The 27,609-nt window shown below is 48.2% G+C and overlaps 1 protein-coding gene across 1 annotated transcript in view; it reads right to left on the minus strand.

The window, feature by feature from the left end:
• CNIH2 (cornichon family AMPA receptor auxiliary protein 2) overlaps positions 1 to 27,609 on the minus strand; it is a 107,759-nt gene that overhangs the window by 44,887 nt on the left and 35,263 nt on the right. Inside the window, exon 2 of the mRNA XM_060260566.1 lies at positions 12,847 to 12,915. Coding sequence (XP_060116549.1) covers positions 12,847 to 12,915 — 69 coding nt within the window. The remainder of the gene's footprint in view (positions 1 to 12,846; positions 12,916 to 27,609) is intronic.

The raw sequence follows: 27,609 nt of genomic DNA on the forward strand, positions 1-27,609 counted from the left end.
AAGACAGTATACAAGAACTCGTGGGCATTCGATGAAATTGCGGAGCAGACAGGTTAAAACGGATAAAAGGAAGTACTTCTTCACCCAAAGGGTGATTAACATGTGGAATTCACTGCCACAGGAGGTGGTGGCGGCCACAAGCATAGCCACCTTCAAGAAGGGTTTAGATAAAAATATGGAGCACAGGTCCATCAGTGGATATTAGCCACAGTATGTGTGTGTGTGTATATATATATATATATATTGGCCACTGTGTGACACAGAGTGTTGGACTGGATGGGCCATTGGCCTGATCCAACATGGCTTCTCTTATGTTCTTATAACAGGAGGACTCAGTGGGAAACAACAGATGACAGCAGTTTGGAAACAATGTTTTCTGCAGGGCTTTTTTGTTGTTGTTGTCATCGTAGCAGGAACTCCTTTGCATATTAGACCACAACCCCCTGATGTAGCCAATCCTCCAAGAGCTTACGGTAGGCCCTGTAAGAAGGGGTGTGTGGCCTAATACGCAAAGGAGTTCCTGCTACAAAAAAAGCCCTGGTTTTCTGAATTCACTACAATAGCTGTGTAAGGAAGAATGGGAATTCCAAGCGAAGCAGCTGGTCTACAAACTGCTCTAGGTCAGCTTCTACCCAGGGGAACATAAAACATTTCCTGGACTGATATGCGCAGATGAATTGTTGCTGCCACTCAGCTAAAAGAAAAACCAGCTAACTTCAGACAGAGCTAGCTCAAAAACATGCGCTTAAAGACAGACACCACAATCATCCATCCCTGGGGGTGGAGAAGAATGCACTCTTTCAGGATATACATACTGCTAACCCACCAGGAGTCAGAAAAGGGACCAGAAATGACATGCAGGTAAAAGCATCAAGCTTGAGCTAGGAGGAGGAGGTAGAAAACTGAGACCACTCTCCCACTAGCCTTATTCCGGTCTCACGCTCCTCTTCTCCATGGGGCTTCCATCGGATTTCACACTATCTGCCCCGGGGCTGCAACTAGCTTCGCCTTTTACACGCAGCAAACAGAAACTGGTTTTTAGAGGATCTTGTCTGCTGCACGAAAGAGGCGGAGCGAGTTGCAGCCTCGGGGCAGCTTGCGCGAAATCCCACGGAGGTCCCGCTAAGATGAGAAGAGTGAGAGCCAGATAAGGCAAGTGGGGAATCGGTCTGAGAGTTCTACCCCCAGGAAAAAGATCCAGGGCAAGTTTGTGCTTCCCTCTACTACTCCCAGAAAGCTACTCTCCACCCCACCCCACTCCACAATGTCCCACCACTGCACTGCCTGGAGGAACCCTGCAAATTCAGTCTGCTGCCTGCTGAGCCTGGCGACAGGGGATCCTATATTATCCAAAACGAGCTGTTTTGTCGAAAAATAGGTGGCGGAGCTCATTAGCAAATGCCCCCCCCCCCAGCCAAAAGCAATCCAGTGCAGGAAATGAGAGTCCCGGGTGAGTAAGGCCTGCTTGGAATGGCTAGAGATCCAGCCAGCCCAAGCAGATCTCGCTCGCCTGAGGCTCTCCTGGGCCGTTCCCCACCAGTCAGAAGGTCAGCAAGCCACCCGCTGCCCAAAATCACATAAGAAGAGGAGAAGGGGTGGTGTGGGCTTCTCCAGAGATTAATGAGGGCTGCTGGGGATGTGGTAAAACTTCTGGGGGCTGGCTGCCCGCTTTCCTAATTCAGGGATTGTTATGCAGCTGCACCTACTATTCAGTGGACAAGGTAGGTAGGTGGGGAGGAAGAGGGGGAACACTCAGAAAGGTTCAGGAGCTGTGCTCCTGTGAGCTCCTGCTGAATCTGAGGTCTGATCCAAAACCAGCTTGCCTAACAGTTCCTGCAAAAGGGAAAGGGTTAACACAGGGGTGTCAAATGTCTAGCCCAGGGGCCAGAACCAACCCGCCCAGGGCTTTAATCTGGCTCTTTTCTCTCCTCCCCATACCCTTTGAAGCTCTGAGGCTACCAAAGTTCCCTGCTCTTTCTGCCTTGCCTTTGCTGGCTGCAGCAGAAAGCAAAGCTGCAAAGAAAATGCAGAGTGGATTTTCCATTAAGGTATCTGTGCCCAGATAAATAGTCTATCTGGGCCCAGAGAATGTAATGGAAAACCCATCCCATGTTTTCCTTGCAATTCGGTATTGCAATGTGTTTCAATGGAGTGGAGCTCAGTTTCACTTTACAGTGTTCCAATGGCCAGCTGAAGCACATACTTCCTGGAATTGTGTCCTTGCAAATAAAGGGCTGATGCTTTGAGCCAGCTTGTCTCTGCTGAATGGACCTGAGAACTGGTGCCTAGTGAGTCCTCTAACCTGGGAACCTGAAGCCAAAGAGGAATATTACACTGGAGAGCCATTGCCAATCTGAGTAGACCCAGAGGGGAAGAAGCTTGCAATGCCCAGCCATTTCATGTTTTCCTAGGCTCAGAGTATTTTATATTTTTAGTTCCTGTTGTGATCCTTGTGCTTTTACTTAATGTTTTATTTTAAAAATTGCATTGCCAAATCCCACTATTCCCTGCCTTTCCATTTTTAAACAAAATACTGCAGGAGTTTTAAGCATGTTTGTATTTTAAGTTTTAAGATAGTATCTTTAATTGTGTTTGTCTGTGTTCCGTATAAAGTTTATATCTCTGCTACCTGACATTACATTTTATGACACACATTGCCTGGCTCGACAAGGTCCCATTTATGTCAGATCCGGGCCTTGTAACAAATGAGTTTGACACCCCTGCGTTAGCCTATAGCTCAGGCAGGCAAAAGTTGGATACTGAAAGTTTCTCCCAGTTACGCTTCCCCCCTTTTTAAAAAACCTCATTCCTTGGGTTGCCAACCCCCAGGGTGCACTTACTACAATTGATCTCCAACATTACAGGTGGCCTGCTAGTGCAAGTGACCTCCAAAGGACCAAGATCAGTTCTCTTCCATTGGAGAAAATGGCTGCTTTGGAGGATGGATTCAATGGCATTATACCCTACTAACATCCCTCTCCAAAATCTGCTCTCCCCAAGCTCCATCTCTCTCTAATCTCCAAGTGGTTCCTGACCCAAAGTTGGCAACCCAGCATCATTCAAGCCATGGTTTAGTTCTGGGTTTCCCAAACTTTTTACCCCCATGGTCCTGTTATTTTTAAACTTCTCCTTCGTGGCCCACTAAAATTCGGGGGTAGAGCCAGGAGACTTTGGGGGTGGAGCCGGGAGACAGGAAAGCCTATCTCTTTCTTCTACAGAGGTCTCCAAGGAAAATGGAGCTCAGGCTTTGCAGCCTGTGTCAGCCTTCAAGCCTAGCTTTTATCTGCACAACACAGAGACATTGGGGGATGGAGGGAAGGAAAACGGAGCTCAGGCTTGCAGCCTATGTTAGTCTTCAAGTCTAGCTTTTCTCTGCACAATAGAGAGACAGGAAAGGAAGAAAGCAGAGCAGAGCTCATGATTTGCTGGGGGCGGGGCTAGCTTTGACTTTTCTTGTGACTCAGTATTGAGGCTTCCGTGGCCCAGCACCGGGTTGTAACCCTGCAAATGGGAAACGCTGGCATAGCTTATTGGGTCTCTAAGAGCAGAAATAAATTGGAAAGAAAAAGCCGAAGGGGGATGGATTTTTTGGGGGGGGGCAACAGAAAAGATGGACAAGGGATCCCCTCCACTTCCCACCAGCTGCCTCTACGTTCTATCCCGCCCCACTTTTTAGGAGTATGGAATGACCAGTGTCACATTCTCAGGGTGCAGGCAGGCAGGAGTCCAAAGCCAGTCCAAGGTCAAAGTCCAGGAAGTCAAGCAGGAGCCAAGTCACCAATGCAGAATCACAAACCAGAATCAGAAATCAATGTGCAAAAGCCACAAGGTCAGGGTGCCAAGGAAATCAAGCAGGTCAGGATCAGGAAGGAGCGTGGATGCAAGCCAGAGAATAGACTTGTTGCTTCCACAAGGTTACCAGGTCCTCGGTGGGAGCTATATGGGAGTCTCAATCGGCCTGCTACCTGGGTGGCAGTGACTCTGCTAGAACTCAGGGCTGAGAGAGCTGAAGCATCGGCATGCCTCATGTCTTTGCTCTGAAAGTTCTTTCTGGAGCCTGCTTCGAACTCTTGAGATGGGAGAAGGAGAGCTTGGAGGAGATTGATCGTCAACAGCTGACACTGGTGCCTTGAGAGTGATTGATGGGCCAGCTGCTGTTTGTTCAGCTGAGGAACTGGCTGGCAACTCTTCCAGGTCTGTTAACCCTTCCAACTCCTCCTCGTCAGGGCTCATGACAAGTGTCCCTTAAACACACACACACACACACTCCTTTTCAGTTAAGATAAAACAGATTTAAAAACCCAAAGAAAAAAACCAATTGCTACCCAGGTAGATAACAGCAGTAGAGATAACAGACAAAGGGTAGGCGGCTGGATCTAAAATGAAATCCGACAGGGAAAGACAAAGAGCTCACAGAGAAAGGCTGTTGATGGACAGGAGCCAAAACCGGGGTTACGTTTAGGGCAGGTTGTAAAACAAGGTTTACAGGCCACTTTGCGGTGCAAACGGAGCATTCAAGGCAGGTTTACAAAATAAAAAATGGCTGAGGGTTTATCCAGCCATGTTATAGAGGGGCAATTAAACAACAGCTGTGTAACGGCCAGGCCAGCGAACTGATTCCCCTCACTTAACTTTTTTTATCCCTTTTCCCCACCTTCATTTGAACCTCACGACAACACTGTGAGGCGGGTTTGGCTGAGAGAGAGTGACTAGGGTGGCCAACCTCCAGGTGGCGCCTGGAGATCTCCTGGGATCACGACTGTATCTCACGGATGACAAAAAGCCCCTCTGGAGAAAATGGCTGTCAGAGGGTGGACTCTATGGCTTTCTACTGCACGGAGGCCTCTCCTCAAACCCCGCCCTCCCCAGGCTCCACCCCCTTCCCCAATTTCCAGGAACTCCCCCAACCCAGAGCTGGAAATGCTAAGAGTGACTTGTCCGTGGCCTTTGTTGACTGAGGAGGGATTTGAACCTGGGATTCCTCAAATCCTGGCATTACGCTTTATGATACACATGGCCTAGCCTGACATGTTCTCATTTGTCAGATCCGGCCCTCATAACAAATGAGTTTGACACCCCTGGAGATGGAAACTATGTCTGGGGCAGTGACACTCTGTATTCTTGGTGCTTGGGGGGGAAACAGTGGGAGGGCTCCTGCAGCTCGGGCCCCACTGGTGGACCTCTTGATGGCGCCTGGGTTTTTTTGGCCACTGTGGGACATAGAGTGCTGGATGGGATGGGCCACTGGTCTGATCCAAAATGGCTTCCCTTATGTTCTTTCAGGAGAAAAGTGGGGTAAAAATAAACACAGGAGTTCCATATGGATACTTCATTCAAATTGGGACTCCAGGTGTGTTGTTCAGAAAGAAACACCCACACACACATTTCAGAGTCCAAACTAAGAACGGACAGGATCTTTAGCCAACAAAGCAGTCTAAGAACAGGACAGACTTCAACCTGAACCTAAGAGCTGACAGACAGAGGGCATTCAAAGAAGCATGGGGCCACCCCAGAAAAGGCCCCTCCTCCACGGTGGTGATCTTAGCTGGAGGGGCAGGTCTGTACTGGAGAAGGTGAATTCCAGGTTGTTCAGGGCTTTCGAAGTCAATGCCAGCAGTTTTAAATTGTGGCAAGAAACAAAGGGAAAAGACCTTGCAACTAGCCCCTTGGGTGGAGAAAGACTGGAGCTTTCCTGGTTGGCCAAAGGCTTCAGTAGCTTTAATTCATTCAGAATAAAAGGGCATTACACGCTGAGGGAATCAGGGTTGCCCAGTGGCCCACCACACTGCAAATATCAAAAAGAAAAACAGGACAGCACGCCCCGGATCCATTCCACAAAAGGTAGCGCTTTCCTCTGATGCAAGAGGCTCCTTGAAAGCACCACAGTGAGCAGAACGGATCTCTCAGGTTCACCCCAAAGTAACAAGTGATACCCCAAGGAACTCTGGGAAATGGAAGAGTATGTTATCGATCAACAACAGAGACTCTCTGCCGAACTACAACTCCCAGAACTCTTTTAGGGTACACGTAAAAGCACGGCATTTAAAACAGCCTAATGTTGATTATCATTTTGTAATGCAGATAAGGTACATGAGCATTCATGAGCGGGAAGCGTTTCCCCCCCCCCCCTTGGCAACTGACACGTGGGTGGAACTCCAGGTCTGGGCAAAGTGCCCAGCCCTTATTACTGAAATGCCAGAGGCTGCCCCCGATACATTTGGGATTCGGAGACAACTCCAGAGGGCACAATCGCGATCTGGCACCATTACTTAAGAAAACAAACTCACCAGGCGCAGAGGGAGAAGGCACTAGGACAGGATAAAGCGTTTGGGGCTTTTTTCTTTTTAGGCTTAGAAAGAAAAGACGACTAAGGGGAAGGCAGGAGAGTGCTGTAGAAAATTATATTTGGTGGGCAGAGAGAATCTTTTCCTTCTCTACTCCCCTGTCACGGTAGCGTGTAGAATCGCCCAATGATGTTGACGGTCAGCAGACGCAGGCCAGACAAAATGGAAGTCCTTTTGCACACAGTCGAAAGGAGGAGGAGGGCTTTTTTGTAGCAGCAACTCCTTTGCAAATTAGGCTACACCCCCCTGATGTAGCCAATCATCCAGGAGCTTATGGTAGGCCCTGTAAGAAGAGTCCTGTAAGCCCTCGGAGGACTGGCTACATCAGGGGGGTGTAGACTAATACGCAAAGGAGTTCCTGCTACAAAAAAAGCCAAAAGAAGAAGGAGCAGCAGCAGCAGTATATGGAACAGAGGTCCATCAGTGGCTCTTAGCCACAGTGTGTTGTTGGAACTCTCTGTCTGCAGCAGTGATGCTCTGTCTTCTTGGTGCTTGGGGGGCAACAGTGGGAGTCCTTCTGGAGTTCTGGCCCCACTGGTGGACCTCCTGATGGCAGCCTGGGTTTTGGCCACTGTGTGACACAGAGTGTTGGACTGGATGGGCCACTGGCCTGATCCAACATGGCTTCTCTTATGTTCTGAAGAAGAAGAAGAAGAGGAGAAGATTGGATTTATAACCCACCCTGCATTGTAAAGGAGTGGAGAATCAAACCCAGTGTTCCCAGATTAGTCTCCATATTCTTAACCACTACACCAAACTGGCTCTCCATTGCTGCTGGATGTAGAGAGGGCCACTGGCTTAAAAGAAGAAGATGAAGGAAGAAAGGTCCATCCATGGTTGTTATCCACAATGACTAGACGAATCTTCCATGTTCAGAGGCAAAGTCCCTGTGAATATGAATTGGTGGGTAACAAGTAAGGGAAGGCTGGATTCTTGGTCTGATGTATATGAATCCAAGCCCTCAACCAGTACGGTGTAGTGGTTAAGAGCACTGGACTAGTATCTGGGAGATCTGGGTTTGAATCCTTACTTGTGCCATGGAAGCTTGCTGGGTGAGCTTGGGTCAGTCACACTCAGCCTAACCTACCCCACAGGGTTGTTGTGAGGATATAACGGAGCAAAGGAGAACACTGTCAGCTACTGGGGAGGAAAGCAGGGAACGAGTGAATTAGGTAATTTTTAAAAGAAGAAATCAGGGAACCACACTCTCTAACCTGGGATCCTTGGCTTCTATGAACAAGACTTGGCTGTGGCGATTCAGTCCTTGGTGAAGGAAACTGCACTCTGCCCATGTTCAACAGCACTCTTTTATGGTTATTATAAACCATCTGGAGTTGTTTGGGGAAGATGGTTTGCGTGGCCCCTGCCTGAATGAACACAACACTGTTCAATATTAGTAAAAGGTAAAGGTAGTCCCTTGTGCAAGCACCTGTTGTTTCCGACTCTGGAGTGATGTTGCTTTCACATTTTCACGGCAGACTTTCTATGGGGCAGTTTGCCATTGCCTTCCCCAGTCATCTAAACTTCCCCCCAGCAAGCTGGGTGCTCATTTTATCGACCTCGGAAGGATGGAAGGCTGAGTTAGCCTCGAGCCGGCTACCTGAACCCAGCTTCCTCTGGGATCGAACTCAGGTCATGAACAAAGCTTAGGACTGCAGTACTGCAGCTTTACCACTCTGCGCCACGGGGCTCTTCATCAATACACGAGCTCAATATTATTGTCTTTGACTGGCAATGGCTGTAGAGGGGGGAAGAGAGAAAACGAGGATCTCTACCGATGTTCCCTCTAAGCTGCAGAGTCTTGTGAGCAAAAATTCTACTTTGTGAACTACTGGTATTAAAGTTGTGAGCTACTGGCATTAAAGTGGTGAGCTGCTGCATAAATTAGTGTGCTCTGGGGGTCATCTCTTCCTGAACGAAGACAAAAATGTGTGAGCTGGAGGCTAAAAATCTGTACGCCTGCTCATGCTAACTCGGCTTAGAGGGAACACTGGTCTCTACTAGAACCTGGGATCTCAGCGACTGCTCTTTCTGCAAGCAAACCGTTTGGTCACCTTATGTATGACAGCAAATCCCATCTTAGAATCACAGAGTTGGAAGGGACCTCCAGGGTCATCTAGTCCAATTCCCTGCACAATGCAGGAAACACACGAACACCTCCCCCTAAAGAAGGCATCCCCACCCGTTTGGGGGGAAGACAGAAAGCCTCTTTTAAGATGGTGCCTGTTGTGTATTAAATCAAGGACATTCAAGGATGTTCTGCCAGAGACTCACTGAGATTGGTTAACTGGGAGCCTTTCCTTTGCGCAGAATGGAATTGCATAGACTTACAATATCTCCGTGAAAAGATTCATTCTAGCTTGCTGTACTAAAGACCAGGAAACAGAATCCGGGAGGAGACTACGCAAGTGGAGGGCAGGGGCGACACCAATTGAAAAAGGCTTGATTTTTTTCCCACCTAGGTTGCCAACCTCCGGGAGGGGGGTCTGGGGATCTCCAGCTTTTACAACTGCTCTGCAGGCTGAAAAGATAAACTGCCCTGGAGAAAATGGCTGCTTTGGAAGGTGGACTCTATGGTCTTGTATCCCACTGAGGTCCCTCCCTTCCTCAAACCCATGCTCCACCCCAAAATCTCCTGGTATTTCCCAACCCGGAGTTGGCATCCTCATCGATGGTGCACATGCACATATACACATGCACCCTAATACTTTTTTGTATGAATCGGTGGTAGAAAATTCACATCAACAGGGAAAAGCAACCAGTACAGCAAAATACAAGGGTCAGAGAGGACTGTACCACTTCAGACTATAGGCTGGCAACAGTGGCAGACTGGGTCTAAAAATACTGGTTGCCAGGAGATATAGGGGGCCCACCCACAACTATAAGGCTATCATTTAATTTGTATCAGAAATAATTGAAATTTTCAAAAAAATACATAAGTGGGGGAAAGGTACAATTAAAACATTGGCGAAATAAATGTATATATATGTTAGTCATTGCAGTGTACATATATTGTACATATTACTGGCAGTATACAGTAGATACTAAATGCAAATACAGGTTGCATTTTCTCCGGGGGAGCTGATCTCTGCCAGCTGGAGATCAGTTGGAAAAGAGGGAGATCCCCAGGCCCCACCTGGAGGCTGGCAACCCTAAATGCAATGTAAATTTTAGCTGCATTACAGTAACAATATTGGGACTTCTTTTATATTTTCAAGCTACTAAAAGGCCAGGAACATTTTTATCCTATTGTCTAATGTTTAAGGGGGCCCACTTCATCAGGGGCCTAACCCACTTGCCACTGGGCAAGCTGACACCCTGGCCAGGCCGCCACTGGTTGGCGATACCATTTTTGAACGTTCCTCCCCCATCTGAGGAAAGAAAAAGAACACAACAAAAGTAGAAAACTAGCATTTTAGGTTCTAACTCGGCCTCTCCCCCAGATGAGCTAGCTTTCAGCTTACAGTTTCTTTTGACATAAAACAGCGTCAAAAAAAGGGGTGCCCTTATCCACAGGCTGAAGAGGCCCGATGAAATTCCTGTCGTCCAGCTCATTCTGCTGTATGGAGAATGGGCCTAGAGTGCCTTTTCAGTGAGAAATTGACTTACTTCGACATAGACTATTGGTCTGTCACTATTTCAGTGACATCTACTCTGATTGGCAGCAGCTTCCTGGGATCCCAGATGGATGCTCCTCACCCAACACCTGAGATCCTTTACTCTGGAGGTGGCAAGAACTGAATCTTGGATTGCCTACCTGCAAAGCAAGAGCTCCACCGGCAAGCTACATCAAGGCTGGCCACTGAATTTTGCAGTACTCTTGTATGGGATCGGAAATCCTTTTGTGTTTCTGCTTGCACCGATCAAATTCCACACAAGACCTTTAATCCTGGTTCAGCCCTGTCCCAAAACTGACATTCTACACTTGAATCGTTGAATCCAGGGCTTTTTTTTTTTAGCAGGAACTCCTTTGCATATTAAGCCACACCCCCGCTGATGTAGCCAATCCTCTTGGAGCTTGCAGTAGGCCCTGTACTAAGAGCCCTATAAACTCTTGGAGGATTGGCTACATCAGGGGTGTGGCCTAATATGCAAAGGAGCTCCCGCTACAAAAAAAGAAAAAGAAAAAAGCCCTGACTGAATAATTGAAACCAGCTCTATGAGTTTATGATTCTATTACTCTAGTGCAGAAAATCCATTTGGTGACAGGGCTGAACCAGGATTAAAGGTCAAGTGCAGAACTGTGCCCAGCAGTTGATGGGGTTTCTTTTGCACCATATTTTGTTTCTTGGTGTGAAATTTTCCCCAATAGTCAAGGGTGGAATTTTAGCAAGAGCTCCTTTGCATATTAGGCCACACACCCCTGATGTAGCCAATCCTCCAAGAGCTTACAAGGCTCTTTTTTGTAAACTCTTGGAGGATTAGCTACATCAGGGATGTGTGGCCTAATATGCAAAGGAGCTCCTGCTAGAATTCCACCCCTGGTTATAACCATTTATTTATTTGTATGAGTGCGTGCACCTGGAAGTCATGGTGACCTTTGATGACTGACCCCTACTGGTGGGGAGGAGCATATTCAGAGAGGTGGCTGAGAAAGCCTGCCCCTGCCTCCAGTTCTGGTATTCCAAGGAGATTACTCATTCAAGTAGGGGTCATTTTGTAAAAAATAAGGTGCTGGAGCTCATTAGCATAATCATTTACATAACTCATTTGTATATGTCACACACACCCTGACATCAGCAGAGGGCGTACTAAATTATATCAGCTCAGTATCTATCTTAAAATGCTTCTTGAATTAGAATTGTTATCAGGGCTTTTTTTCTAGCAGGAACACCTTTGCACATTAGGCCACACACCTCTGATGTAGCCAATTTTCCTGAAGCTTACAGTAGGCCCTGTACGAAGAGCCCTGTAAACTCTTAGAGGATTGGCCACATCAGGGGGGGTATGGCCTAATAGACAAAGGAGTTCCTGCTTACAAAAAAGGCCCCGATTGTCCTAATAAAACCTTATTCCCATCATAGTTCTTAAATTATTTTCTCCTATGTGGCATGATGAAGATTTCCATCTGTCTGCCTTATATCTTTTGGCTCTTTCCCCATTGTTTGTGGGGGGAGATAATAGAAAGTTTTTTAAATCTTGGGAGTCCAGCAAAATTCTCACAGGCGGTTTGAACCATGGAGCCCAGAAGCAATTATTGCAGGGTGAGGGGTCCGAAAGAAAGAGCACAATAAAATTTAGAGGTTCCAGAGCTCCGCTCCTGTGAGCTCCTGCCCCTCCTTAGTTTCCATCAGGGTTACCACCACATTTTAAAGTGGTTTTTAAAAAAAAAATAATTCAGATCATTAGCAACAACAAAGTGTGCATCAATGCAACTCAACATCAAAGGAGGGGAGTTAAATGCTCAGTCAGATACTGCCTCTGTAAACAAAAATGTATTGAGTCAATCACTCAAATTCTTCTTTATTGTCACTTGTATACAGATCTTCATCACAAGTATTTACACCCTCTTTTAGTTAGCATGGTTGACTGTTCTGATGCACTTAAGGTTTATAGACTTTTGAACGATTCTTCATCTAGTGTCACTGAGAAGGTGGCTAAGTTCCTTTACTCTATTTTAAAGGTACCCCAAGGGATCTCATAGAAACAATTTATGTTTATGCTTACTTAGATGTATATGTATGCAATCGTTCCATTTTACTTTTTTAAAACTAATTTGCTCTGATATATATATACACACACACACACACACACACATTAATGCTGATAAAGGCTAACTTGACCGGACGGGACTAAATAGGCATATTGGTAAATCGCTAGTTATGATCCTTCCCATCCTCCCTCCCTGCTGTGCAAACAATATGCAGAAGGAATGGAGAGACATACATCCCTCTGCAGGGCTTTTTTTTGTAGCAGGAACTTCTTTGCATATTAGAAGAAGAATTGCAGATTTATACCCCGCCCTTCTCTCTGAATCAGAGACTCAGAGCGGCTTACATTCTCCTGTATCTTCTCCCCCCACTACAGACACCCTGTGAGATGGGTGGGGCTGAGAGGACTCTCACAGCAGCGGCCCTTTCAAGGACAACTCCTACGAAAGCTATGGCTGACCCAAGGCCGTTCCAGGGTGCAAGTGGAGGAGTGGGGAATCAAACCCAGTTCTCCCAGGTAAGAGCCCACACACTTAACCAGTACACCAAACTGGCTCCTAAACTGGCAATCCTAGAGCTTACAGGGCTCTTCTTACAGGGCCTACTATAAACTCCAGGAGGATTGGCTACATCAGGGGTGTGTGGCCTAATATGCAAAGGAGTTCCTGCTACAAAAAAAGCCCTGCCACAAATATTCTCCCTGTTAGGCCAATGGGCGTTTGGCTAGCTTCTAATAAACCACGACTGCAACAAGGAGGAAGAGGCAACCCAGGAGGATTCAGGTGGAGGGAAAAGACGAACAAATGGACACAGAGACAGACACACCTCGGACATGACATGTATAGACTTACTGCCCTGGCCGGGTTGCCCTGGTCGATGGGGTTCTTGAAGTCCATGCGCAGTTCGTCAAAGGCGATTATCTGAAGGGGGGTGGAGGAGAGAGGGGAGAGAAAAGACAAAGAGGAAAGGTTATCGATGCAAACCTTCTCCGGGATTGCAGACTGCAATCAGCAACCCAAAATGCAGGTGTTAGGAAGTTGGCACACAATGTATTGAATCGATCCGTTGATTTCCAACCACGCATTATTTTGTTTTTTTTACTTTGCTTGCTGGAGGATCCTAGTTTGGAGGGGCTGGGGCGGGGAGGGGCAAAGGAAAGTGATTTGTATAAATTGAACAAGGTTGTAGTTAAAGTCTGTATATTCTCATCAGGGTTTTTTCCCCATACTGGCTGGCCCGATCTCCTCAAGATCTGGGAAGCTACGTGTCAAGAGTGCCTCTTGCCATAGCTGTTGGGGCTACAAAGGGCCCACGCTTATTTATTTTTGATCATTCTGCCCTTTCCCAGATGTGCTCAGGGCGGATAACAACATAAAAACAGTGAAACAACGATTAAAACCAATAAAAGTAAATACAATTTGGCGGCTCAGCTGGGCGCATCATAATATACTGAACATCAGATAGTATAAAATCAGTAGCACTGGTTAGCATTGTTCCCACTGCTTAGGAGAGCCAGTTTGGTGTAGTGGTTAAGTGTGCGGACTCTTATCTGGGAGAACCGGGTTTGATTCCCCACTCCTCCACTTGCACCTGCTGGAATGGCCTTGGGTCAGCCATAGCTCTGGCAGAGGTTGTCCTTGAGAGGGCAGCTGCTGTGAGAGCCCTCTCCAGCCCCACCCACCTCACAGGGTGCCTGTTGTGGGGGAGGAAGGTAAAAGAGATTGTGAGCCGCTCTGAGACTCTTCGGAGTGGAGGGCGGGATATAAATCCAATATCTTCTTCTTCTTCTTCATGAATGCCTTTTGCCTGTTACGTCTGCACTAGAGATGTAAAATTTCCAGAAATTTTGAAGCTCGGAAAACCCCCCCATTTTTTTCTGTTTTTTTCCCGGAAAAAAATGGAAATTTTCAGAAAAATTGAAAAAAAATGCTAATTAGCACTTCTTTTTTCTTTTCCAGACTAAAAGTCATTCTGTTACTTTAGGAACATAAAATATGACTTTAGGAACATAAAATAGGGCAATTTTATTTGGCATGAAATTATCACAACTGCCATATTTAAAAATATACTGTATCCAAAACAATTGTTACAAATAGAATTTACTTTTAAAATAATATTTATTTGTAATTGTAACAAATGGAGCAACAATCTCCTTAACTGTTTACTAGTTTATGCAGAACAGACAAAAAAACCTCCACAAAACAATTTTTAAAAATCCAGAAGTAACAATTATTCATATTTTCTCTCCACAGTATTAAATAAAAATTTGAAGAGGGAAGTATATTATAGAAGGGAGAGTGGGACTAAGTTTCAATGAATGGGCATGACCTAGGACTTGCTTGTCCTCAGTGCACAGAAATTCGAACAATCTGATACCATACATATTTTTTAGAAATGATTTGGAAAATATTTTATTCATCATGTTAAAATAAAACGTTCCATAATCATTTTTTTTCCTTTCCTTTTTTCAATTTTTCGGGGGGGGGGGGGGAACAAGGCTTTAGGAAAAAAACCAGGAAAAAGTTTTCCCCCGAATTTTTCCATTTTTTCCCCCAGGCCTTCACATCTCTAGTTTGCACCTTACTAAGTAATCACTTCTACCCTGAGAAACTGCGCAGTAGTACCAAGGTCACCTAGTGTTATCTGATTCTCAGACAGGCCTCATTTTGGGCAGGAGATCACAGGAGAGGAGCTCCAGAACCTCTAAATTTTGTGCTCTTTCTTCCTTACCCTCCCCCCCCTAAATACTTGCTTCTGGGCTCCAGTTCAGGGTGGTGAGAACCAGAGAGGATTGTGAGGCACTCCAAAGGGATGTGTTGAGGCTGGGTGAGTGAGCGTCAACATGGCGGATGAGGTTCAATGTGGCCAAGTGCAAAGTAATGCACATTGGGGCCAAGAATCCCAGCTACAAATACAAGTTGATGGGGTGTGAACTGGCAGAGACTGACCAAGAGAGAGATGTCGGGGTCGTGGTAGATAACTCACTGAAAATGTCAAGACAGTGTGCAATTGCAATAAAAAAGGCCAACGCCATGCTGGGAATTATTAGGAAGGGAATTGAAAACAAATCAGCCAGTATCATAATGCCCCTGTATAAATCTATGGTGTGGTCTCATTTGGAATACTGTGTGCAATTCTGGTCACCACACCTCAGAAAGGATATTATAGCATTGGAAAGAGTCCAGAAAAGGGCAACTAGAATGATTAAAGGGTTGGAACACTTTCCCTATGAAGAAAGGTTAAACCGCTTGGGGCTTTTTAGCTTGGAGAAACGTCGACTGCGGGGTGACATGATAGAGGTTTACAAGATAATGCATGGGATGGAGAAAGTAGAGAAAGAAGTACTTTTCTCCCTTTCTCACAATACAAGAACTCGTGGGCATTCGATGAAATTGCTAAGCAGTCAGGTTAAAACAGATAAAAGGAAGTACTTCTCCACCCAAAGGGTAATTAACATGTGGAATTCACTGCCACAGGAGGTGGTGGCAGCTACAAGCATAGACAGCTTCAAGAGAGGGTTAGATAAAAATATGGAGGTCAATCAGTGGCTATTAGCCACAGTGTGTGTGTGTGTGTGTGTGTGTATATATATATATATATATATATATATATATATATATATATATATATATGTGTGTGTGTGTGTGTGTGTGTGTGTGTGTGTATAAATATATATAATTTTTTTTTGGCCACTGTGTGACACAGAGTGTTGGACTGGATGGGCCATTGGCCTGATCCAACATGGCTTCTCTTATGTTCTTATGGCCACTGTGTGACACAGAGTGTTGGAATGGATGGGCCATTGGCCTAATCCAACATGGCTTCTCTTATGTTCTTATGTTAACCCCACCCCCCTGGTGAGAATTTTGCTAATCTCTAAGATTTGACAAACTTTCTAATAGTTTTCCCCACAAAAAATGGGGGAAAAGAACCAAAACATATAAACCATCATGCCGCAACATATAAACCATCAAGTATGATGGGAGTAAGGTAATTATGACAATTATAACTCAAGAAGCATTTTAAGGTAGATGCTGAGCTGATATAATTTAGTACACCTTCCAGTGAGGTCAGGGGTGTGTGGCAGATGCAAATGAGTTATGCAAATGAGTTCTGGCACTTCTTTCTCTACAAAATGACCCCTGCTCTCAGAGAATGTACTTTCGTTTCTTCCTCAGTTACTGCTTGGGATATTACTGGGGGAGGAGAGGAGGGGGCTTGTAGTTGGTAGATTTTGACGCTTAGTATTTTGAATGTATAACGGATGGACTCGAACATATATCTGGGGGACTGAGGTTCTGGACCTCCATTTCAGCAAGAGAAGTCTTGCCTGCTGTACCTGTCTACCATCATGCAATAAATCTACTCTATTAAAACTCAGGTGATTATTCCACAAGGACTGTGCAGAACTTGACACTAAGCAGTTGTCATGACTCAGGGGGGTCTTACCAATTGCTGCCACCACTCTGGGTTAAGGGTCTCCCTTGAGAAGGCCCAGAGTACCCTCCCAAGCCCTTCCAGGCCTCCCTTAGCTGAGGCAAATTATGGGTGTGAGGACCAGGCAGAGTGAACAACAACAACAAAAAAGTTTATTTCAGTGCAATATAACAGTAAAAGGGTGAAGGGAAAATAAACAAATGCCCTAACCTGTCTGAACTTACTGTCCCTACTGTCTCAGTCAGACCTAGCCTACTCACCCTTCCTCTAAGGGCAAGGGTCTCTTCCTGGCAGCAGCTCCTCCTCAGCTCTGCCTCCTAGGAAAAGAACACCCCCTGCCTGGGCTTGGCCTTTATATATTCTCTTCCCTGGCCCCACCGCCCTCTCTGGGCCTGTTTCCCTCCAAAACCCTTGCTACCCAATCAGAGGGATAGAGGGGATCCTGGGAAATGTATGCTCTTCCCAGTACTCCTAAGCAGGCTTCCCTGGGGCCTGCAGTCCTCACTAGGCCCAGGATCATGACAGCAGTATTTGGATGGGAGACCTCCAAGGAAATCCAGGGTCACTGCGGAGAGGCAGGCAATGAGCAAGCCACCCGTTAGTCTCTTGCCTTGAAAACCCTAGGGGGCCGCCACAAGTCGGCTGTGATAGTGCTTCACACACACAGATTTTTAATGCTGTCTAATTTTGAAACCCAGCTTCATTATTTTGTCTGTTGGCTAGGATACTGGCATAGATTCCTGCAGGCAGATGGTGGAGTCAATGTTCACTGGTCCCCTCTTCCTCCCATGGGAGATTTCCGATTCCCTCCCCCTGCTATTCCTGAGGGTACCCGTCCCCTGGGGCTAACATTTGGGGGGTGATTTAGGTTACTGTGGAAGGCGGAATTGATTAAAAAAATCAATCTGCAGACATCTAAGAACATAAGAGAAGCCATGATGGATCAGGCCATTGGCCCATCCAGTCCAACACTCTGTGTCACACAGTGGCCAAAAAACCCAGGTGCCATCAGGAGGTCCACCAGTGGGGGCAGGACACTAGAAGCCCTCTCACTGTGCCTACCCCCAAGCACCAAGAATAGAGAGCATCACTTGACCCAGACAGAGAGTTCCATCTATACCCTGTGGCTAATAGCCACTGATGAACCTCTGCTCCATATGTTGATCCAATCCCCTCCTGAAGCTGTCTATGTTGTAGCCATTGCCACCACCTCCTGTGGCAGTGAATTCCACGTGTTAATCACCCTTTGGGTAAAGAAGGACTTCCTTTTATCCATTCTAACCCAAATGCTCAGCAATTTCATTGAATGTCCTCGAGTTCTCGTATTGTGAGAAAGGGAGAAAAGGACTTCTTTCTCTACCTTCTCTATCCCATGCATAATCTTGTAAACCTCTATCATGTCACCCCTCAATCGACGTTTCTCCAAGCTAAAGAGTCCCAAGCGTTTTAAGCTTTCTTCATAGGCAAAGTGCTCCAACCCTTTGATCATTCTAGTTGCCCTTTTTTCCTCTCCTCCATTTAATTATTCTCACAGCAACCCTGTGAGATAAGTTAGGCTGAGCGCGTGTGACTGGCCCAAGGCCCCTCAGCAAGCTTCCACGACACGAGTTGGGATCTGCACTTGGGTCTCCCAGATCCTCGTCTGCCACTCTCACCAGTCTGACTGATTATCAGGGTTTGGGGTTTTTTGCAGAAAAAGCCCAGCAAGAGTGTATTTCAATATTAGGCCACATCCCCTGATGACACCATTGTTTCACACGGTGTTTTTTTTTTTTTTTTTTGCAGAAGCCCAGCAGGAACGTATCTGCATGTTAGGCCACGCCCTCTGACATCATCATTGATTTGCACAGGGTTTCTTTTGCAGGTAAAACCCAGCGGGAGCTCATTTGCATATTAGGCCACACCCCCTGGTGCCAATTCAGCCAGAACCACGTTCCTGTGCATTCCTGCTAAAAAAAAAGCACTGCTTGTTATGTATGAGATATATTAGTACATGAACAAAGTTTAATTCTGAGTATAAGCTTTTGCATGTGCACACATGAAAGCTTCTACCCACCATTAAACTTTGTTGGTCTTCAAGGTGCCAATGGACTCCAAACTTTGTTCTACTGCCTCAGACCAACATGGCTACCCACTTGAATGTACCAGTATATGCGTCAGACACTGGAGAGCATCACTACGTTCTTATGCTAAATGTATTCTGTAACCTGCTCTTTGACATTACTAACTCCATTTTGAATTCCTAATACTAACTGTGAAGCAGAAGACCTTACATATCAAACGGTCTTAGAAATGTTACTAACCCATGCTGTGAACTCCTCTGCATAACACTAACAAAGCAATAGGCCTTTGAAGATAGCAAGTCTCAAGGAGAGCCAGCAGGGCTCCTCCGTGAGAAAGGGAGCCGCAAGCGATAAGGAGCAGGGAAAGTGTTACTTCTGGCGGTAGAGTGTGAGAATGTAGGATTGTTTATGAACGCTTTGATGCAAGGCCTTAAAACCCATGTATGTTTCAATGCTTGCTATCAGTTCCAATGACTGCCTGTCCAGAACTTTGAGATATCAAATAAACGCTACTACTTTTGCAACAAATGATGGTTCGTTTACTTTGAAGCTCCAACGTCTGACATTTTGGAACTGATCCAATACGGGTCTATCCGAACCGGCAACCTGATAGCTGGATGGCCGCCAAGGTTCCGGATAACTCACTGACTCACAGAGGGGCAGGGGATCCCGCCAGGTGTTACAGTTGACCGGAGAAAAGGGGGATCACTGCTGCACTTCTCAACGCTACTCTTCACTCCGAAGAAGTGGCAGCCCCGCACCTCGACCGCACTCATGGACGAGGCGGCCGGACACTTCAGTAACCTGTTCACCAGAATGGGGGTGGAAGGAGAAGAAGCGCTGGCCAGGGAGGACCGAAGTGGAGGCCCGGGGAAGGACGACAGCCGGGGCCTGAGAGGGACGGAGGATGTCCAGCTGCTGAGGAATGAGATGCGGATCTGAATGAGGGAGATCCAAAACGAACTCCAGTTGAGCAACATGCACATCTCACATGAGGTGCAGAGGCAACTGGACCAGATGTGAGAGCAGATGAGAGCCCCGCCAGGGGAACCAGTGCAGCGCCCGGAGCCGGGAGAGCTGCCGGTCGATCAACCAGAGGAGCCGGCGGAGCCTCCTCCAGCCCCCCAACCAGACCAACCGAGGGGCCCCCTGAGTGGGCCAGCCGCGCCGCCAGCCCCAGCGGGCCCACCATCGATTCCCGGTCCCATAGTGCCTCCCGGGCCTATCTCCCCCCCCCCCCGGGTGGCCGGTGGGGCCCGCCACTCCAGTACCTTGGGCAGAGGGCCGGGGTCGAGAGCTGCAGATCACCTTCGACGGCGATCCAGAGGAGGTGGAGTACTTCACTATCCAGTGCAACAGCTTCATGACCCACTGGGGGAACACCTTCCCTACCGAGCTCAGCCAAGTGGATTACTTGGGGTCGAAGCTGAAGGGGGCAGCGAGGCGGTGGTTCGTCAGCCTGTACGAAGCCCGAGGCCCTGAATTGACCACCGTGGCGGGGTTCCTACAAGCCATGCTCCAGCAGTACGGCGATCCACTGCAGGAGGTGCGGGCCCTCACTGCCTTGCGGGAGCTACAGCAGGGGTCAAGAACCGTGAGGGAGTACACGGCCGACTTCCGGGCACACTGCTCCAAGGTCTGCAGCTGGAACGAGAGGATGAAGTACGAGGCCTTCCACCGCGGCCTTAATGCAAGCATCCTCGACCGATGTTTCCAGCAAGCTCGCCCTACCACCCTAGTGGGCTGGATACAACTGGCCGGAGAAGTGGAGACCAACCTCAAGATGTAGTCCTGCAATGGCAGCAGCAGCAAGGGGTGAGAGGGGGACGCGAGCCCAAAGCAGGGACCAAAACGGAGCTGAAGAAGACCGCGCCCCAAAGTAGTACCCCCAAACCGACTCCAGGGCACCGGTGCTTCCGCTGTGGCGATCCCGGGCATTTAGCAGCCAACTGCCCAGATAAGCCACGCGCACCCCCCACGACCCTAAAGCCAGCAGCGGCCGGGCAAAAGAAATCGGGAGCAAGACCAAAGAGCCCAGTCGGGGCAGCGTCGCCACCTCCATGGTGCTTGACGAGGAATCTATAATAACCGAGGATTCGGGAGAAGAATCGTGGGAGCCGGAGGAAAACGAGAGCGACCTGCACTGAGAGGTGCCGGACGGCAGGTCATGGATTTGGCGGCACCACTACGGGTGAGAATAACCGGGGCCCTACTCTTTGTACCAGTGACTTTGTTAAACCCAAAATTGAAGCGGTTCATGCACGCTCGAGCCTTAGTAGACTCGGGCTGCACCCGCGAGATCATCACCCCAAGGCTAGTGGATCTCCTGGGACTGACCAAGGTCCCGCTTCCCCACCCGATCCAATTCGAGCAGATGGACGGGACGGCCATGAGGGGGGAGCCATGCACGGAGGAAACTCAGGGACTGCCAGTAGGGATCCAAGAGCACTGGGAGGTGGAGGCCTTTGTCATTGCCCCCTCCTCGCCTTTTGATGTGGTGGTAGGGGTGGGATGGCTGGCTCGCCACCAGCCGGACATACAATGGGAGGCACAGACAATAGACTTTACCGACCGGCGGTGCGCCCACCACCACTGGCAGGGGAAGTGGGGGCCAACACCTCCCCCAGTGAACGAAAAGACGTGTGTCGGTGGAAGAGGTCCGCTCCATCCCAAAATAGTACCAGGACCTCCGCAGGGTGTTTAGCGAGGAGAAGGCTAATGAGCTCCCACCACACCGAGACACCAATTGTGCAATTGAGCTGATACCGGGGCAGGAGCTACCCAAAGCCAAACTGTACTTGATGGGGTGGGCTGAGAAGGACGAATTGCGGAAATTCATCTATAAGAATTTGAAGCGGGGGTTCATTAGGCCAGCAACTCTGCCCCATGCCGCCCCGGTCCTCTTCCGGAAGGAGGATGGGAGTCTGAGGCTTTGCACAGACTTTCACGAAATAAACGGGATCTCTATGTCCAACGCCTATCCCATCCCCCTGATCAAAGACTTATTAAGCACAGTATCAGAGGGATCGATATTCACTAAACTAGACCTAAGGGACGCTTACTTTCGGGTCAGGATCAAGGAGGGGGATGAGTGGAAAACGGCGTTCAATACACCCATGGGACAATTCTAATACCTAGTAATGCCTTTCGGCTTGCAGGGGGCCCCCGGGGTGTTCATGAATTTTATAAATGAAGTGTTGCAGGAATACCTGTACAAGGGGGTGGTGGTGGTGTACCTGGATGACATCATTATCTATTCGAAAGATCTAAAGTCTCATGTGCCCCTGGTGCGAAAGGTGCTAACGACTTTGTATCAGCACAAACTGTATGCAATATTATCGAAATGTGAGTTCCACCAGACAGAACTCGACTACTTGGGGTTTCGGGTGTCCGGGAAGGGATTGGCAATGGACCCAGCCAAGATCCAGGCGGTTTTAGATTGGAAACCCCCAAGGACACGCAGACAGCTCCAATCCTTCCTCGGGTTCGCCAACTTTTATAGGGGGTTCATACAGGGGTTCGCCCAAGTAATGCTGCCCTTAACCGATCTCCTGAAAACAAAGGGGAAGGGGCCGGAAGCCAAAAAACCTGGGGCGAAGCTACCATGGTCCCCTAGTTGCCAAGCAGCCTTTGACGAACTTAAGAGACTGTTCACGAGTGAACCCGTGTTGGCCCATCCAAATGAGCTAAAGCCCCTCGTGGTTCAATGCGACACCTTCGACGTGGCCACAGGAGCCATATTCATGCAGAAAGATGAGGAGGGAAGACTCTGGCCCTGTGCCTACATCTCGTGCAAGTTCTCTAATGAGCAGCGCAACTGGTCAGTCTGGGACAAAGAGGCGTTCACTGTAACATATGCTCTGAAAACGTGGAGATCCTGGTTAGAGGGTGCCAGGGTGCCATTCGAGATCTGGACTGACCACAAGAACTTAGAAGCCCTAACGGGCCGGAGGAAACTGACCGCCAAACAAATTCGGTGGGCGGGGTTCTTCGTCAAATTTGACTTTGTGCTCAAACACATTCCGGGCTCCAAGAACTTTCTAGCCGACGCTCTCTCGCGCTTGCCCCAGCATGAGAGCCAGAGGGAGGAAGTCATAGACTCAATCATCCCTCCTTCCACAGTAGCTGGGGGGGTGACTACCCGTTCTGGGAAGAAAACGGGGCAACCAGAACCATGGGGGGGGGGGGGGGGAACCGACTCATTGAAGAAACAGAAAAGGAAGGAGAGGGGAGGCCGGAGGGTATTCTGAAGGGAGAGGGGGAATTTTGGTATCACGAGGGAAAATTCTATGTGCCAAAGTCCCTCCGAGCAGAGGTCCTACAGCATTGCCACTGCAGCAAATTGGCCGGCCACTTTGGCTATGTAAAAACTTTGCATTTAGTAAACTGCCAGTTCTGGTGGCCCCAAATGAAAAAAGACATTTCCGAGTTCATGCCCCATCTGTGTAATGGCTAAGCGGAGGGGGGGGGGAACCCCGGGACTGCTACACCCAATCCCCACCGCAAACCAGCCCTGGTCTGTAGTATCGATGGACTTTATAGCAGAATTCCCAGCCTCCCAGGGAAAAACAGTAGTGCTAGTGGTGATGGATACCTTCTCTAAGCAGGCGCATTTCATTCCCTGTAAACAACTACCAACAGCTAAGAAACTAGCCTACTTGTTTTTCCATCACGTGGTTAGGCTCCACTCATTCCCCGACAAGGTCATTAGCGACCAAGGGCTGCAGTTCGTTGCCAACTTCTGGCGGGAGTTTTGCAAAATGGCGGGAATAGAACAGGGGCTGAGCTCCGCCTACCACCCCCAGACGGACGGACAGACGGAGTGTGTAAACAGTCTTCTAGAGCAGTACCTAAGGTGCTATATAAACTATCAGCAGTCCAACTGGGTAGAGCTGCTCCCATTCGCAGAATACGGCTACAACAACAGCTTGCACAGTTCAACTAAAGCCTCGCCATTCCAGATAGTAAATAGCTATGAAGGGAAGCCGTTCCCGCTGTTGCCCAGTCCCGAGGGAACAGCGCCACCTAGCTCTTGCCAACAATGGTGGGAAAAAGTTAAAAAGGGCTGGGCGGTCATCCAAGAAAATTTAGAAGTGGCAAAAAGGGACCATAAAGCCTATTGGGACAAAAAGCGCTCCCCTGAATGGGACTTCAAGGAAGGGGAGAGTGTGTTCTTGTCCACTAAAAATCTTCCTTTACCACAGACTTGCAAGAAGCTAGCATACAAATTCCTAGGTCCATTTAAAATCAAAAGGGTGATCAACAGAGTGACAGTAGAACTGGACCTTCCTAAGATGTTTAGTAAGATTCACCCTGTTTTTCATTGCAGTTTTCTTCGCAAGGATCCTGGGATTACGTCTTGGCACCCCTGCCCTCCAGAGCCCCCACCTACTCAAGTGAAGGGTCAGAGTCATCATAAAGAGGTGCAGGAGGTGCTGGACTCTAGAGTCCAAAGGGATTCGCTGGAAGTACTTCCCTACCAGTTGTGATGAATGGGTTAAATCGACTGACCTGAGGGATCCCTCGCTGTTGAAGAAATTTTACCTGCTGCACCCAGACAAACCCCGAGCAAGAGTTTAGGGGGGGGCAGTATGTCAGACATTGGAGAGCATCACTGCGTTTTTATGCTAAATGTATTCTGTAACCTGCTCTTTGACATGACTAACTCCATTTTGAATTCCTAATACTAACTGTGAAGCAGAAGACCTTGCATATCAAACGGTCTTAGAAATGTTACTAACCCATGCTGTGAACTCCTCTGCATAACACTAACAAAGCAATAGGCCTTTGAAGATAGCAAGTCTCAAGGAGAGTCAGCAGGGCTCCTCCGTAAGAAAGGGAGCCGCAAGCGATAAGGAGCAGGGAAAGTGTTACTTCTGACGGTAGAGTGTGAGAATGTAGGATCGTTTATGAATGCTTTGATGCAAGGCCTTAAAACCCATGTATGTTTCAATGCTTGCTATCAGTTCCAATGACTGCCTGTCCAGAACTTTGAGATATCAAATAAACGCTACTACTTTTGCAACAAATGATGGTTCGTTTACTTTGAAGCTCCAACGTCTGACAATATGGTTCTATAATTCTGGTCATTTTTGTTATTGAGCCACTCTGACTCCAATGTTTTTAAGCTGTCATTTGCCTTGACTCCCTGCGAGAAAGGTGGTCTGTAAATGAAGTTGTCTGTTAATCTGTTTTAATGAGGGAGAACTGGGTTTGATTCCCCTCTCCTTCACATGCAACTGCTGATGTGACCTTGAGTCAGTCACATCTCAGGGTGGGGATGAACCTGAGTCCCTGCAGTTCTAGCTTGTACTTTTATTTTATTTTACTTTATTTTATTAGAGCCAGTTTGGTGTAGGGGTTAAGTGCGCAGACCCGGAGAACCGGGTTTGATTCCCCACTCCTCCTCATGCACCTCCTGATGTGACCTTGAGTCAGCCACAAGTTCTCCCAAAGCTGTTCCTCTCAAGAGCAGTTTCTGTCAGAGCTCTCTCAGCACCACCTGCCTCACAAAGTGTCTGTTGCGGGGAGGGGAAGGGAAAGGATTGTAAACTGCTCTGAGACTCCTTCGGGTAGCGAAGAGGAGGGTATAAATCCAATCTCTTCTTCTTCTAAGGCAAAAAGTGGGTTACAAAGGCAGAAGACCTGTGCACTCAGACCAAGGTGATAATGTACAATAAATATTGCAATAGACCAGCCTGTGTCTACCACCAGGGTCCACAGATCCAGACATTATGCACTTCTACACATAAAATGCTGGCCATTCAAACACGGCCTCTAGAATAACTGGCTGTCTAATGTGTAACACAGGATGCTGGATTAGATGGACCACTGGTCTGATCCAACAAGGCTCTTCTGATGTTCTTATGAGGGGAAGGCCTCGGGCTCCATGCCTTGTTATTGGCCCTCCAGAGCAACTGGTTGGTCACTGCAGGGCTCTTCTGTTAGGAGGGGAAGGCCTCAGGTTCTCTGCTCTGTTCCTGGCCCTCCAGCCTCTCTGCCCTGTTGTTGGCCCTCCAGAGGAACTGGTTGAGGCCACTGTGTGAGACAGGATGCTGGACTAGATGGACCTCACTGGTCTGATCCAGCAGGGCTCTTCTGATGTTCTTATGAGGGGAAGGCCTCGGCCTCTCTGCCCTGTTGGCCCTCCAGAAGAACTGGTTGAGGCCACTGTGTGAGACAGGAGGCTGGACTAGATGGACCTCACTGGTCTGATCCAGCAGGGCTCTTCTGATGTTCTTATGAGGGGAAGGCCTCGGCCTCTCTGCCCTGTTGGCCCTCCAGAAGAACTGGTTGAGGCCACTGTGTGAGACAGGAGGCTGGACTAGATGGACCTCACTGGTCTGATCCAGCAGGGCTCTTCTGATGTTCTTATGAGGGGAAGGCCTCGGCCTCTCTGCCCTGTTGTTGGCCCTCCAGAGGAACTGGTTGAGGCCACTGTGTGAGACAGGATGCTGGACTAGATGGAGCACTGGTTTGATCCAGTAGGACTCTTCTGATGTTCTTATGAGGGGAAAGCCTCTGCCCTGTTGTTGGCCCTATAGGGGAACTGATGGAGGCCACTGTGTGAGACAAGATGCTGGACTAGATGGGCCACTGTGCTGATCCAGCAGGGCTCTTCATATATTCTCATGTCATAAAGAAAGAGTGTTAAAGGAGTTAGATTCCAGTCCAGTAGCACCATGAAGACCACCACAGAATTCAGGGCATAAGTTTTTGAGAGTCGAAAGCTCCCTCTGTCAGAGCTTCAACCCTCAAAAGCTAATATTCTGAAAATGTTGTTGGTCTCCAAGAGCCCCGTGACTCGCTGAGTAGTAAGCTGCAGTACTGCAGTCCAAGTTCTGCTCACAACCCGAATTCGATCCCAGCGGAAGCTGGGTTCAGGCAGCTGACTCAAAGTTGACTCAGCCTTCCATCCTTCCAAGGTAGGTAAAATAAGCTTGCTGGGGGGGGAAGTGTAGATGACTGGGGAAGGCAATGGCAAACCACCCCGTAAAAAGTCTGCCAAGAAAATGTCATGAAGTGACGTCACCTCATGGGTCGGTAACGACTCAAGTGCTTGCATAGAGGGACTACCTTTACCTTTTTAAATTGCTACTAGAGTTGGGTTTAGCTCTTCTACAGCAGGTCAGCATGGTTACCCTCTGAAACTATCTTCATGGAAGACTTTTAAAGGAGTAGCCACAGCACTGGACAGATTCATTGATAGGTCTATCGGTGGCTACTAGCCATGGTGACTGAAGGGAACCTCCACATTCAGAGGCAATACACCTTTGGGCGCCAGTGCCAGGAGGCAAAATTGGAGGAAGGCCTCAACCTGTATGCTCTGTTTGTTGGCCCTCCAGAGGAACAACTGTGTGAGACAAGAGGCTGGACTAGATGGACCCTCACTGGTCTGATCCAGCAGGGCTCTTCTGATGTTCTTATGAGGGGAAGGCCTCAGCCTCTCTGCCCTTTTGTTGGCCCTCCAGAGAAACTGGTTGGGACCACTGTGTGAGACAGGATGCTGGATTAGAAGGCCCCACACTGGTCTGATCCAGCAGGGCTCTTCTGATGTTGTTATGAGGGGAAGGCCTCGGCCTCCCTGCCCTGTTGTCGGCCCTCCAGAGGAACTGGTTGGGGCCACTGTGTGAGACAGGATGCTGGGCTAGATGGACCCTCACTGGTTTGATCCAGCAGGGCTCTTCTGATGTTCTTATCAGGGGAAGGCCTCGGCCTCTCTGCCCTGTTCTTGGCTCTCCAGAGGAACTGGTTGAGGCCACTGTGTGAGGTAGGATGCTGGACTAGATGGATCACTGTTCTGATCCAGCAGGGCTCTTCTGATGTTCTTAGCTCAACCATCAATTTGGGCTATCTCAGGGTTTCTCTGCACCAGACGCTTTTGCTGCCAAGCAGTTTCCTTTTGTGCCATTCATAAATGGAGACTCATCAGCCTCTATTGCCCTCGTCTTCCCACGTTTCGTTTCGGAAGGATGTCAGTCAATTTAAAGTTTGTGCACTTATCCCGTATTATTTCACCGCTTTTGTCTGCATTCCATTTTTTGAAGCACTAATCTCCATAAATAATGTCGCCACCTCGGTTTCTATGGGCTGTGCGACGTTGGTGTCTGTAAT

Source organism: Heteronotia binoei, chromosome 1 (genome assembly GCF_032191835.1).
Source record: "Heteronotia binoei isolate CCM8104 ecotype False Entrance Well chromosome 1, APGP_CSIRO_Hbin_v1, whole genome shotgun sequence".
NCBI classification, from domain to species: domain Eukaryota; kingdom Metazoa; phylum Chordata; class Lepidosauria; order Squamata; family Gekkonidae; genus Heteronotia; species Heteronotia binoei.